This window comes from Balaenoptera musculus, chromosome 10, assembly GCF_009873245.2.
Source record: "Balaenoptera musculus isolate JJ_BM4_2016_0621 chromosome 10, mBalMus1.pri.v3, whole genome shotgun sequence".
In the NCBI taxonomy this organism is placed as follows: domain Eukaryota; kingdom Metazoa; phylum Chordata; class Mammalia; order Artiodactyla; family Balaenopteridae; genus Balaenoptera; species Balaenoptera musculus.
This window is the reverse complement of record NC_045794.1, coordinates 30,722,377-30,738,137: the sequence shown is the minus strand read 5'-3', so window position 1 is coordinate 30,738,137 and position 15,761 is coordinate 30,722,377. Positions and strand designations below refer to the sequence as shown.

At 33.7% G+C, this 15,761-nt stretch overlaps 1 protein-coding gene across 1 annotated transcript in view; it reads left to right on the top strand.

The window, feature by feature from the left end:
* The window catches only part of SLC2A13 (solute carrier family 2 member 13), a 425,762-nt gene that overhangs the window by 342,147 nt on the left and 67,854 nt on the right, over positions 1 to 15,761 (top strand). Inside the window, exon 7 of the mRNA XM_036867112.1 lies at positions 623 to 748. Within this exon, the coding sequence (XP_036723007.1) occupies positions 623 to 748 (126 nt within the window). The remainder of the gene's footprint in view (positions 1 to 622; positions 749 to 15,761) is intronic.

Here is a 15,761-nt window from a genome sequence, read left to right as displayed (position 1 = left end):
ACTTTTTTAAATTAAGCACACAACATAGTTGATTTTCAATATATATTTATTAAAAATACAGATGTCCACCAAGATGTTAACAGTGACCATTATTTGGGTGGTGGCATTTTTATTTTTTAACTTTTTTCTCTAGATATAATTTTTTTCATTCTTTGAATTTTCTATTTCATGATATATATTAGGGGAAAATTCCATTTTTTAGAAGATATGGTACATGATGGAGACATTTAAGAGAAATAAATGCTTTGGTACAGTTAGGAACCAGGCAAGCTGGTTCAAGATGGACCAGTCCATGCTCCAGTAACAAATCTCAGTGGCTTAGGAAAACAAAAGTATATTTGCTGTAGGTAGACAGGGGTTCTTCTACATCCAATATTGCACATCCAATCCTCCTCCATCTCAAAGTAGTTTCCAGAGTTGCTGCAACCAGAGGAGGGAGAGATGGAAGAGACCAGCCAGCTCTCACCTGTCTCAGCACATGTCATTTGCCATGGCCAAAACAAGTGCCATGGCTCCAAGCTTACTGCAAAGTAAAGTGGAAAATGCAGGGGAGCACATATTGTGTACTGACTGAGCAGCAATTGTCTCTGCTAACATGACTACAACTCGTTTCATTTTACAGTTACTGTAATGAATGTATGTTGGATCCAGACTGCGGTTTCTGCTATAAGATGAATAAATCAGCTGTCAGTGACTCCTCCTGTGTTCCAGTTAATAAAGCATCTACAAACGAGGCAGCCTGGGGCAGGTATGTAGCTCAGTATATACCATAAGAATATACAATAAAATTTCAGAATGAGTCTTATTTTTAAACTTACAGAATGACTGCACTTACGCTCAATGACTCTACTTCTTTTAAATTGGTCGTCTTTAAAGATCTTTGAAACTGGTCTTTATAACTACATTACTTTTGCAGCATATTCCTGATGAGTGTGGGTAGACAACATTGCAACTGTACGTTTCACAAACTTAGAATATAAACTCTAGCCTAGACTTCAGGAAATCCAAATTTCAGACCCAGTGTTGTCCTAATAAGCTACAGGAGTTTGGATCTTGAGGCAGGTATTTCTAAATATTGCCAAGGCAGTTTCTTCCTGTTTGGGTATTTTTAAATTATACTAATAATTTCCAAACTCCCAAACTTAAGTGAAAGACAGAAAATTGTCAAGTCAAAATGAATTACTATCACTTTAATTCTTTATTCTTTTAGTACTTTCCTGGAAGTCAGAGAAATTAAACAAAGTAAGGATAAAGTTGGTAATTATAGGCATGTATGAGAAAGTATAAACCTTTCTCTTTTTGACAGATCACATTGGTTTATAGTAGGCACATAAAAAGAAATATAGTATAGAACAAATATGAACTAATATTCATATTCATGGACACAAAAACATGTAAGTATTATTTGACATGCTTTAACCTCTTTGTGTTTAATATTCTCATAAAAAAGAGTAGTATCCCTCTCATTCTGTCTCCTAATACTGATGAAGGCAATGAAATCTGTATAAAATGCTTGTATCTCCTAGAGCCATGAAGTTAATATATCATTATTAATCATTATGCTGTTGTCGTTAATCATTTTATTAGGGAATTACTCAAGAAGTGGAAATAATTATATGGTAGTTGAGTGAAAATCTAGACCACATTTTAAATACACTGATTAAAAAGAAATATGTAAAAGAAATGCAATTATTACTTAAAATGAAAACATGAAAGAGCTTCTTTTAAAAACACCCAGCGCATACTTTTCATCAGTCAAGCTTTATTAGGAAGTTAATTGATTAAATATTTTTAGATGTAATAGTTTACAGCTTTAACCCTTATGATTTTTTTCAATAGAAAAAACCTGAAAGTTACTAGTCAAGAATTATGAACATTATGAAATCTGTGTATGTAGTTTCCTGTATTTCATAGAATTAATATACAAACTTAAGGGAACTGTCTACTGATGGTAAAGGGATGCTAAAATTAGATGTTTCTCTCTTCCTCAGTAGAAGGTCTAGAGGTCAGAGGTCTCAAAATAAGAATCTTGTTCTTTTTGCAAATAACAAATTGTACAACTTTTTAATAGAAATGTGTATTACTTCTTTCATTTCAACTTATTCTTAGATTTTATTTATATTTTTGTACCATTATTCCTTGGTTACACACACTACTAGAGAAAAGTGAAAACAGATAATACCCAAGTAGGAAAAATACAAAGAACTAAACAAAATATACAAAGAACTTTCATGTTTGTGGACTATTCTTAGAATAACCTCAAATTCTTTACTGCCCGCCCCCCTGAAAAAAAAAACAGGTTTTCTCACTCTTCTCTGTGCTAAGCAACAACCCTCCTCCTAGCTTGGCCACTGTGGTGGGTTGCCTCAATCTGTTCTAGAAAGGAAGCAAAAAATGCAGGATGTGTTAACCATGAAAAATTCCTACGACAGATTTTCCATTTGTAGGTAAAATAGCATTCACTATATTTTTGTTTATTAGTTGGTTGACAGGTTTTATGCAGTTACCTAGAATGGAATTTTCAGGGTAAAATCTACCATTACCTTGGATTCATATTTGAGATATACTATTTCTAGATGTTTTAGGGTCAAGTATTGAGGCAATTCATAGACAGAAACTGAGATCTCTAATTGTAGCTCTTTTCTGAAAAGACACCAGGTAAAATGATAATACCATTCATGATGGGGATAGTATGCTGATTTTGATGTACTCTGAATTATCTCAACATAATGAAAACCATTTGTCCATATAATCAACTATAATTAGTTGGAAACAAACTTTAAGTCAATCAGCATGCTTTTCTATATCTATGTAGTTATATTTCAATCAAAAGATTGTTTAAAATCAGTTAGTTCTCAAAAGAGATATACAAATGACCAAGCACATGAAAAACGGTTCAGCATCACTAATCATTAGGGAATGCAAGTCAAAACTACAATGAGTTATACCTCAGACCCTTAGGATAAAAAACAACAACAAAAACAAAACAACAATTGTTGTGAAGGATGTGGAAAAATTACAAACTGTATGCACTGTGGATAGGAATGTGAAATGGTGCAACCAGTATGGAAAACAGTATTTTAAGACAGAATTATATATCATTTAACGATTCCATTTCTGGGTATATGTCCAAAAGAATTGAAAACAAGGTCTTGAAGTTATATTTGAATACCCATGTTCATAGCAGCATTATTCATAATAGCTAAAAGATGGAAGCAACTCGAGTGTTATTTGACAGATGAATGGATAAACAAACTGTATATACAAACAATGACATATTATTCATATTTAAAGGAAAGAAATTCTGGCTACTACAACATGAATGAACCTTGAAGACATGATGATAAGTGAAATGAACAAATACCGTATGACTCCACTAATATGAGGTACCTAGAGTAGTCAGGTTTATAGAGACAGGAAGAAGAATGGTGGTTGCCACAGGCAGGGGCAAGAAGGGAATAAGGAGTTTGTTTAATGGGCATGGAGTTTCAGTTTCGGAAATGGAATGAGTTTTGGAGGTTGCTTGCACACTAAGGTGAATATGCTTAACACTACTGAACTGTACAATAAAAAATGATTAAAATTTAAAATGGTTAGTTAAGATGGTAACTTTTATGTAATGTGTACTTTACAATTAAAACTTTTAAGAAGGAAAATCCGTGTTAAAATCATTTAACATACGTCTAGAAAATATAGTACACTTAGCTGATAGAAAACCTCCTCCCGTCCATCGTCCTCTGTACCTCCCACATGCCTCCCCCACACAGGCAAATACAGGTTTAATTCACAGCTGAACTTGAGAGAAATGCCCACGTGCCACCAATGAGAATGAGAGCAGTTAGCCCATGTGGAAACCTAGCAGCCCATGGGAATATCAGAAGCCGGCCTAAAGGGTGAGAGGCTAGTATTTTAGGTGCTGAGAAGACAAAGGTGCAGGTCTTGACTCTGGAGCTATGATGGACTACCAAAGGCTCTGAAATAGAGACAGGAAAAGCTGTTGGCCTGGGCTAGGCAAGCTGCTAAATTCTCTGTGGCCCACTTGGGACCTTGAATAGAAATAGCGTCACACATGAGAAATCAAAACCAGGAGCATTTGCTGTGGGGAAATATGGCTTCTAATTTCACACTGCCTTTGTGAAGGGGGAACCATAGGAGAAACATGAAGAGTGAAAAAAAAAAAGTGGGTCCCAAACTGGAGACATCTATAGAGCTAACTCAGAAAGAAACATGCAATTGTCAGAATCCAGGACAACATGAGACTTCCATGGAAAGCAAATATGAGATAGTCAAAAATTTTAAACTACATCAATTTATGAAGGAAAGGAAGCCACCAAGTGTGACAGATGGAAGAATGAATACCTAAAGAACCTTGTATTACCAAAAAAAAAAAATTTTAAGAGACTTTAATATGTTTAAAAGAAAAAAAGGAAATAGTATAATTTTTTCAATTATACTGAAAGCTGCACACATGATTTGTGCAGTATATGGGTATGTATGTGCGTGTGTGTATATATATACACATATATATACATATATAACAAATGTTATACTTAAGTAAATTTTGTAAAAAAATAAAAAACTTGGAAAGCTAAATTTCTGGATAAATAACATAGAATGTGGTATGGGAACTTTGGGGGAAAAAAAAAGCCCTCTATATTCTTTTGTTTGTTTTCAGAAGGAAATGGAGATTATAATTAGTTTTGCAACTTGTTAAATATAGGTGTTAAAAATATAAGTATAATCTCTTAAAGATATATACTAGTACAGAGAGAAAAAAGAGAATCAGTCAAACTAATAAAGACAGGAAAAGGGGAAAATTACAGGAAAAAAACATGGTTAAGAGAAACCACCAAAAAAAAAAAAAAAAAAAAACCCAGCAAAATTAGTTACATGTAAATGTACCTGTTATTAGAGTGAAAATAACTCAATTAAACATACCTATGAAAGACAAAGTTCCTCGCACTAGATTTTTTTAATGCAGTTATATGCTGTTTACAAGAGACAATCATTGAAAAGTTGGAAATAAAGGAGTGGAAAAAATTAGATAAGTGCTCAATCAAGAAGACAAAAAATAGCAGAGGTTAGCGAATTTGGAAAACTTAATAACAAGCTTGATGTAAGAGTTAAATAATGAACCTAACACACAGAGAACTTCATTCTTTTCAAGCAAACATAAAACACTATGAAGATTTACCATATTCAAGCACAAAGAATAAATTTATATAAATGTAAATTCCAATAAATTCTAAGTAAATCCAGATAATCAGTATTGTGTAAAATGTCTTTTCAGTGATAACACTGCAAAGCAATAGAAAGATATTTATCACGTCTTTTACTTTAGTCTGTAAACTTAAAAAAAATCTTCAAATTAATTAATGGGTTAAGAAGGAATCATAATGGAAACCAGGACACTGAAATTAGTAACTGAGAAGATCCACAAGAAGTGAGAGCTAGAATACAGAGTTAGCCTGTAGAGTAAGCAGAGGATGGAAATTAAAAGACAAGAGGAAAAAATAATGCAAAGCAAAGAAATACTAGAGAAGATCCAAAAACAAAAGTTGGTTCTTAGAGAAGACAAATTTAATGGAGAAACCTCTGGCAATACTGGTTAAGAAGAGAGAGAAGGCACAGACAGTATTTAGAATGAGAAAAAAGGACATATAAAGATAGTAAAGATTTTAAACTTCATAAGAGAATATTATGAATAATGCTGTCCAGTGCATTTGGAAACAAATAAAATAGACAGTTTTCTAGAAAAAACATAACTTTCCAGAGCCAGCTTGATACCTCTGTGAAGTGTGATTTTTATTCCCATTGTACAGATGAAGACAGTGAGGCTTAGAGGGTCTGAATTACTTTCTCAAAGTCAAAAAGCCAGTAAGTCCATTGCTTTTAGGGTAGCAACAGTTGGGTAGAAGAAAGATGCACATTTTTGAGTCGGTTTCAAATTTGAGCTTTTACCATTTCCCTCATCATTGGCACTGGGATAGCCTGGGCCTCTCTGAGCCCCAATCTTCATCTTTAAAATGGGAATAATATAATTGCTGTGTTGAATAATATGGTTTTTATTTGTTTTTATTGAAGTATAGTTGGTTTACAATACTGTGTTAGTTTAAGATGTATAGCACAGTGATTCAGTTATTTTTTTCAGGTAATATTCCATTATAGGTTATTCAAGATATTGAATATAATTCCCTGTGCTATACAGTAAATCCTTGTTGCTTGTCTATTTATGTAATAGTAGTTGTGTCTGTTAATCTCATACTCCTAATATACAATATAACATACAATATTCCATTGTGTGTGTGTGTGTCTATAGATATATATATATGTATATATATATGCGTGTGTATGTGTGTATATATATATCTATAGACACACACACACACACACACACACATCTTCTCTATCCATTCATCTGTCAATGGACATTTAGGTTGCTTCTGTGTCTTAGCTATTATAAATAGTGCTGCTATGAACACTGGGGTACATATATCTTTTCGAATTAGAGTTTTCATTTTTTCTGGATATGTACCCAGGAGTGGGATTGCTTGATCATGTGGGTAGCTCTATTTTTAGTGTTTTAAGAAACCTTCATACTGTTTCCAAAGTGGCTGCACCAATTTACATTCCCACCAACATTTGAGGGTTCCCTTTTATCCACAGCAGTATGGTTTTTATGAACTTTAAATGAGTATTTCTGAAGACACTCATAAAAATGTAATGTTCTGCACACATATAAGTAGTAAATATCCTGTAATAATTTTTATTTTTCTTACATTTGTCAATAACACATTTTCTAGACTAGAATAAGCACTTCCTAACAGATAAGTGCATTAGAATACTTTCTATTTATTTATCTGTGTCTATTCATGCACCTCCATCTCTCCTGGCTTTCTATACACACAAAAACAAAAATAATCTATTCTGGTACTTCAAATATCCTGACTCTTTAAAAGTATTGTTAATTAGGGATACTTTCTTAATATGCTGATTCAGTATTTGTTTCCTATAATACAACATTTTCGCTCTGTAATTAGACACACCAAAATAGCCAGATAGACCCTTATTTGGCAATTCATTGTTCTAACTTGCACTGAACGTCTGGTTTATTGTATTCATTCAGCAGATATTTTTCTCAAAGCTGCACTCTGATACAACACCAGCCTGTCTTCCCAGCTACCCACCACTCTCCCACACAGAAGTCTAGTCAATCGAAACCCCCTGCTGTCACCCTAATATCCATTATGATTTCTGATCTCTTTGCCTTTCCTCATGCTGTGCTTTCTGCCTAGGATTTACCCTCCTTCTCCCTCTTTTGAATCTCTGACTCTGACTTCTAAGCATCATGTTTTGCCCAGATTAGGTATCACTTTTTCTTTGCAATCTCTCTGATTAGCCCCAGAGAACAATGCTTATTATATCCCCTGTTGTCCCCTCTAGCACTTACCTGTATAACTTATGATAATTATACTGTCTTATGTGATAGTGATTTGAGTTTGGATATATCTTCTCTTTTATTAGATTATAAATTCCAATGTCTGTATCCTGCAGTATTTTAAATGCCTCAGTGCCTTACCATTCAGTCAATAATCACTAAATAACAAAAAGGGAAAAGTCTGCCATCACCAGAAAATATATAAGGGTTTGAAAGTAACAAAGTTCCAAATGAGAGGATATGATGTTCCCATTATTTCATTTTAGTGATATCTTCTACATTCATTCTAAAGGAAAAATGAGAATGATGTGATTTTTAGTAAACAATCTTAAATGTTTACTTGGTACTCATTAAAACACTAAGAAAGTTTAAAAAATAAAAATTAACCGTGTACTCCAAATATGCATACTGCATATTGCTTGTGGTCATACTACATGAAAAATACTTTTTAATAATTATTGGAAGAAGTATTCAGCAAATTTCCTCCAAACATTCATTGGTATGCTAGGGAAGCAATGTATCTATGGTGACAGTATAAGATCAGATGTATTACAGAAGTAGGCCAAATAGTAAAAAGGGGATTTTCCCTTTATCACCTCTTCTTTTTTAATTTTTAAAGACATGTATCAGTTTTGCATTTAGAAAAAGGAATTTATTTTATCATTAACAAACTATATCAGTATCTTAATTATTCATGTACAAGATTGATATTTTTATTAGTTATTCATATTAGGGATTTAAAATCCTCAAGCTCTGCTCCTAAACTAATAACAGTATAGTTCAAAATTAATTTTTGCTAGCATATATTTTATATATAGAGAGAAGTAATAGAGAATCTAACATAGGATACTTTTAATCAATTTTGCTGTTTTAAATTTTTATAATTTTTATTTTTTTATTGAGGTAGAGTTGATTGGTAATCTTTCAGGTGTAGAGAAAAGTGATTCAATTGTACATATATATATATTCTTTTTCAGATTCTTTTCCATTATAGGTTATTACAAGATACTGAATATAGTTCCCTGTGCTATAGAGTAGGTCCTTGTTGTTTATCTATTTTATATGTAGTAGTCTGTATCTGTTAACCCCAAGTTCCCCTTTGGTAGCCATAAGTTTGTTTTCTACATCTGTGAGTCTCTTTCTGTTTTGTAAATAAGTTCATTTGTATCACTTTTTTAGATTCCACATAAAAGTGACATGATATTTGTCTTTCTGTGTCTGGTGTACTTCACTGACTATGATAATCTCTAGGTCCATCCATGTTGCTGAAAATGGCATTATTTCACTCTTTTTCTATGGCTGAGTAGTATGCTATTGTGTATATATACCACATCTTCTTTATCCATTCATCTGTCAATGGACATTTAGTTTGCTTCCTTGTCTTGGCTATTGTAAATAGTGCCACTATGAACATTGGGGTGCGTTTATCTTTTCAACTTAGAGTTTTCTTTGGATATACTCCCAGGAGTGGGATTGCTGGATCATATGGCAACTCTATTTTCAGTTTTTTAAGGAACTACTGTTCTCCATAATGGTTGCACCAGTTTACATTCCCACCAACAATGTAGGAGGGTTCCCTTTTCTCCACACCCTCTCAGAGCATTTATTGTTTGTAGACTTTTAAATGATGACCATTCTGACTGGTGTGAGGTGATACCTCATTCTGGTTTGATTTGCATTTCTCTAATAATTAGTAATGTTGAGCATCTTTTCATGTGTCTGTTGTCCATCTGTATGTCTTCTGTGTAGAAATGCCTGTTTAGGTCTTCTGCCTATTTTTTGATTGGGTTGTTTGTTTTTTGATATTGAGCTTCATGAGCTGTTTGTATATTTTGGAAATTAATCCCATGTCAGTCACATCATTTGCAAATATGTTCTCCTATTCCATAGATTATCTTCTCGTTTTATTTATAGTTCCCTTTACTGTGCAAAAGCTTTTAAGTTTAATTATATCCCATTTGTTTATTTTTGGTTTTGTTTCCAGTACTCTAGGAGACAGAGCCGAAAAAATATTGCTGCAATTTATGTCAAAGAGTGTCCTACCTATGTTTTCCTCTAGGAGTTTTATAGTATCCTGTCTTACATTTAGGTCTTTAATCTATTTTGAGTTTATTTTTGTATATGGTGTTAGAGAATGTTCTAATTTCATTCTTTTACATGTAGCTGTCCAGTTTTCCCAGCACCACTTATTGAAGAGACTGCCTTTTCTCTAATGCGTATTCTTGCCTCCTTTATTGTAGATTAATTGACCATAAGCATGTGGGTGTATTTCTGGGCTTTCTATCCTGTTCCGTTGATCTATGTGTCTGTTTTTGTGCCAGTACCATACTGTTTTGATGACTGTAGCTTTGTAGTATAGTCTGAAGTCAGGGGGTGTGATTCCTCCAGCTCCATTCTTCTTTCTCAAGATTGTTTTGGCTATTCGATGTCTTTTGTGTTTCCATAAAAATTTTAAAATTTTTTGTTCCTGTTCTGTGAAAAATGCCATTGGTAATTTAATAGGGATTACACTGAATCTGTAGATTGCCTTGGGTAGTATGGTCATTTTAACAATGTTGATTTGTCCAATCCAAGAACACGGTGTATCTTTCCACCTGTTCATGTGGTCTTCAGTATCTTTCATCAGCATTTTATAGTTTTAAGAGTACAGGTCTTTTGCCTCCTTAGGGAGGTTTATTCCTAGCTTTTTGTCTTTCTGATGTGATAGTAAATGGGATTGTTTCCATAGTTTCTCTTTCTGATATTTCATTGTTAGTGTATAGAAATGCAGCATATTTCTGTATATTAATTTTGTATCCTGAATCTTTACCTAATTCATTGATGAGCTCTGGTAGTTTTCTGCTGGTGCCTTTAGAATTTTCTATGTATAGTATCGTGTCATCTGCAAATAGTGACAGTTTTACATCTTCCTTTTCAATTTGGATTCCTTTTCTTCTCTGATTGCTATGGCTGAGAATTCCCAAACTATGTTGAATAAAAGTGACGAGAGTGGACATCCTTGTCTTGTTCCTGATCTTACAGGAGATGCTTTCAGCTCTTCACCATTGACTAAGATGTTATCTGTGGGTTTGTCATATATGGCCTTTATTATGTTGAGGTATGTTCCCTCTATGCCCACTTTCTGGTGAGTTTTTGCCATAAATGGATGTTGAATTTTATCAAAAGCTTTTTCTGCATCTATTTGAGATGATCATATGGTTTTTATTCTTCGTTTTGTTAATGTGGTGTATCACATTGATTGATTTGTGGATATTGAATAATCCTTGCATCCCTGGGATAAATCCCACTTGATCATGGTGTATGATCCTTTTAATGTATAGTTGCATTTGGTTTGCTAGTATTTTGTTGAGAATTCTTGCATCTATGTTCATCAGTGATATTGGCCTGTAATTTTCTTTTTTATGTGATACCTTTGTCTGGTTTTCATATCAAGGTGATGGTAGCCTCACAATTTTGCTTTTTAAATTACACTTTTCTTCATGCTTTTGCTTGAATAGAAATCATTATGTTAGATTAATCCCTTTAAGATCTGTAGCTGTATAGTATATATTTGTAAGTTTTATCTATCCATAAATAATTTCAGAGATGGCAAGCCTCTTTTTTCAAGTCCAGAAACTAAGACTTTCTTGGATTTAGTGATTATCTATATTGCAGATTCTGGTGCTATTTATGTTGCAAAGTGTACAAATCAGAAAAGAGCAAAACATTTCTGAATAATTTATCTCCCTCCTCCATGTTAGTTTGTCCAATTTCTTCATTGACATTTAATTATAATAAATAAACACATTTTAACAGTTTTATCTAAGTAGTAATGTTCATAATGTTTTGACTACCCTTCATCTTAGGCCAAAACCTTACATTTCTGGTCACTTCCTTTTCCTTTTACATTTTTAAAATTACTCTTCAGTTTATACTTCATCTGAAAAGTAATCTGTGAGTTATTTCTCACTAAAGAAGACTGTAAGACTTTTTGTATGAGAATAAGGGCCGAGGCATGAATTGCATGTGCTTGGTAAATATAACAGAAGTGAGTCTTGGTTCATCAAGTAATGGTGCAATTAAGCAACAGAAGGTGTGGTACCGCAGAGATGAAGTCTGGGGAGGTTGGGATTTGTCAAAAAGGGGGCATAGGGAGCAGTGGGAACAAGAGGAAGGAAAATGCATGGCTGGAGCTGATACTGGAAATGTGAGTTGGATCAGAGTTTCAGAGAGCCTTATTTAGGAGTTCTATTTTGACTTTTGTAGATGTATTTTCATAGGTGTGGAAATCATACTGGTAATGATTTTTGGTGAATGACTTTATGTTATACCTGGATGTGGATATGAATTATATCATATAGAGAGATATAGTTCTCTTTCAAATATTCTAAATATATTAAGAAGAAAATCAGTTGGCAAAATTTTAACACTTGGTAGGAAATATTATCTAACTAGAAATTAATAACATTTTGTTTTCATTCCATTTTATTTTAATTATCTTCTATTTTTGATAAGTGTGTTTGATTCTATTATTGTTCAAACTATCTGCTGCACTCGCTAGGAAAGGATTAGATTTCCCTGGCCCATTCAGTCTTATCCACATGCCTTGCTCTGGCCAAGGAAATGAAAGTGGAACCAATCTGTGTCATTTCTAAACTGAAGCTTTAAGAGCAATGATTGGCCATATCCTCTTTTCCCTCTGCAGTAAAGTTGTCAATGTCCCAGTATAGAAGGTGTTCCATTAGCTTTGGTCACAGAGTAAAGAAAATGTGGAGCAGAATCACGACTAACCTCAATGGACCAGTAGCATGAGCAATAAATTAACCCAGTTTATGGCACTGGGATTTGGGGCTCTTTTGTTACCTCTGCATAACCTATTCTCTTCTGACTGATAAAGCAAGATGAACTGCATTCCACTGTGCAAGTGGCACAAAATTTACTTACGCTATAAAAGGAAGCTCATTTTAAAAAACTATTAAACAAATAATAATACAGGAAAAAGAAAGACATGGTGGTTACCAAATGCCTTAACTTTGAAGGATATTGCTATACGTGGTAGGAGCTGTTAGGTTTTTAAGTAGGGGCTAACGTGAATGGCTTTGGGTTTAGAAGGTAAAATTCTGATAGAAAAAAGAGGGAAGAATTTTTAAAAGCATGGGTAGAAGGTAAGGCAAGGCATTTGGAAATTTATTAATATAAGGGATATATAGAGTAATGGTATCTGCAGTTTAAAATGTTGTTATATTTTTTAATAAAGACATTTAAAGGGAAGACTATACGCATTGCTAAGATACAGAAAGAAGGATAGCATTAGAAATCCAAATACTCTCAGGAAGTTTCTTGCTAGATAGCAGGTGTGAACTAAAATCCAGTTACTCACATTAAAGAGCTGCTGCCTCAGTACACATAATTTAGCACTCAAGTCCTTCCTACTCTCATGGTTTCAGTGCTAGCTTCAGAAAAAGTGAACAAAATTGGTTTTCCATTAGTTATTATCTGGGTTTACAACTTCTACAGTTTGTACAGTAACAACTGCATGTTTTATCACTTGGAATTTGCATAGACATTCATGAACCAGAACCAATCAGAATTCTTACTGTTTCAAAATAATACCAAAATGGCAACCTGGAAACTGAGAACACAATACTCTATCCCTGTGATTTCTGGGAAGAATTCATTATAACACTGTTCACTGTATCATCACTTGTCATCTGTTATGATAAGTGCTCCCCATGTCATCTAAGAATTTAGTTTTAAAGTAAATAGTTCCAAAGTATTAACCAACTTTATTTTCATTTCAGAGGCACATGTGCCCTGGAACCCTCTAAAAAATAAATTTTTTTTTTCCTTTTTGTCGTTATTTATTTATTTGATATATGAGTATGGGGAAAAGGTTGGAAATAAACCTGTTATGCATGTACAAATTCATATATGTTAATATTTTTACGTTTAATTATTGGTAGGTTGGCTTTTTGTAACAATTTAAATTCTATTCATGTTTAAATTCTATCTATTTGTAACTGGAAATACAAAGAGGTTTTTTTTTCTGAAGTCATTTTATAACAATTGAAATTTGATATTGTGCTATATGCTATTAAAAATGTATTTATTTCAACTATTAGAAATGCAGGAAGGGATTTGAGTGATAGCTAGGGCCACTCTACTTCCTGGTTTGCCCAGGATAGTCATGGTATGCTTGTGACTCTAATCATAATTATTAACAGCTCCCTTTCATTCTCAAAAGTGTCTTGGTTTGCACTAAAATTATATGGTTACCTTAGTGTTAGTATCTTCACCCTTGTGTTACAAGTGAGGAAACCAAGCCACAGAGCAGGGCTGTGACTTAGACAAAGTTATGGACTTAGGAAGGGACCGGAATTAAAACCCAGAAATATCTAGAAGTCTTCCTATTCAATGCCAGGACTCACCAGTAACAAGGTAATGGCAGTGACTGCCATGGCCAGGATTTGGACACCAGCAGTACACATGAGATATAAAGTCTGTGTGAGCAAGGCTCTCCCCATCCCGGAGGAACTTTACAGGGTCAGGAGCTGAAGGCTGAGAGATTTAGGGGATCTTCGTGTACCTAAGCCTGGCCTAGTTCTCTGTGCACTTGTGGCTTCTTGTCCACCACTCCTACTGATGTGGGAAAGATTATGAGAGACATAAATTAGTTTTAGACATGTTAAATTTGAAACAACATTTCAGCATTTAACTGGAGATGTAGAATAGGAAGCCAGACTGGAGATATCAGTTTGGGAGTTAACGATGAAAGGGTGGTATCTGAAGCTTAGGGCACTCATGAGAAGAGCAGGAAAAAGAGTTCTGCAGTAAAGAACAGGGGTCAAAAGGAAGGTGAAGGGTGAGGAGATGAAAAAGGCCTTAGGACGCTGAATAACCAGCTCCAATAATGAGAGGAAGACAAAAATAATGTCTACAACAATGATGATAAACTGCAGTTACTACCATTACTGGAAACTTTTTACGTTCCAGCAACTCCACCAAGTATTTTATATACATTAGCTTAGTCCTCATTACTATCCTCTGAGGTAGGGAAAAAAAATAAGGCCAGGGATGTTAGGAAACTTGACTGAAGTCACAAAATAAGCAGCAGAGCAGAAATTCAGACTCAGCTCTGCCTCTAAAGAGCTCTGTGATCTTTCTACAATATTCTGCATATTGGATCTTATCTTCCCTCTTTTCTGCTTTGTCCTTTGTATGTGATGTATGTGATGATTTACAAGGCTTATAAATATTTTCTTCTGTGAAAACAAAAAAAAATGTATTTATTGATAAAAAGACACAGACATTACCTCAAGACTTATAATCTAGGACAGATAGAAACATTTATGCAAGCAAATTTTAAAGTAATTGTAAATAAATGAATGTTTCTTTTTACAAATACGTAAAAAAGAAAAGTATTTACCATGTATACTACTTAAGGTCAAGGCCATTTGGAGAGAAGGTGTGTGAAAATGTGTTGTAGCATGTGCAAATATGGAATGAGTTTAAAAACCAAACCTGGCTTTACCAATTTCAAATAATGGAAGGCTTGAGGAATAAATGTTTATGGCAAGCTATGAGGCAGAGTATTTCAGATATAAAGTATAGACTGTAAATATTTATAAAATTATGTGTTCCCACTTTAAGTATATTTTAAAATAATGGTGAATACGCCCTATCATGGTAACTTACTTGAACTTTCTATGACATAACTAAGGAAAATGTCTCTAAACTGTAAACCCATTAATAAATCATTAATTAATTTTATGAGCTTTTAAGCCTCATGAAGATATAGCATATATTATTCTTTATTATTATTTTTTCCAGCTTTATTGAGATATGATTGACAAATAAAAGTTGTTTATATTTAGGTTGTACAATATGATTTTCTTAAGGTGTATAACATGGTGATTTAACATACATATACATCGTGAAATGCCTACCATCATCAAGTTAGTTATCACACCCAGCACTTCACATAGTTACCTTTTATGTGTTTGTGTGTGGTGAGAACATTTAAGATTTACTCTCTCAGCAAATTTCAAATATAAAATTCTGTATTGTTAACTGCAATCACTGTGGTGTACATTAGGTCCCCAGAACTTACTCATCTTATAAGTGAAAGTTTGTGCCCCTTGACCAACGTCTCTCTATTTCTTGCATTCCCCTGGACCTTGACAACCTCCATTCTACTCTCTGGTTCTATGAGCTTGACTTTTTAGATTCCACATATAAGTGAGATCATACAGTATTTGTCTTTCTGTGTCTGATTTATTTCACTTAGCATAATGCTCTCCTGGCTCATCCATTTTGTCACAAATAGCAGGATATTCCTCTTTTT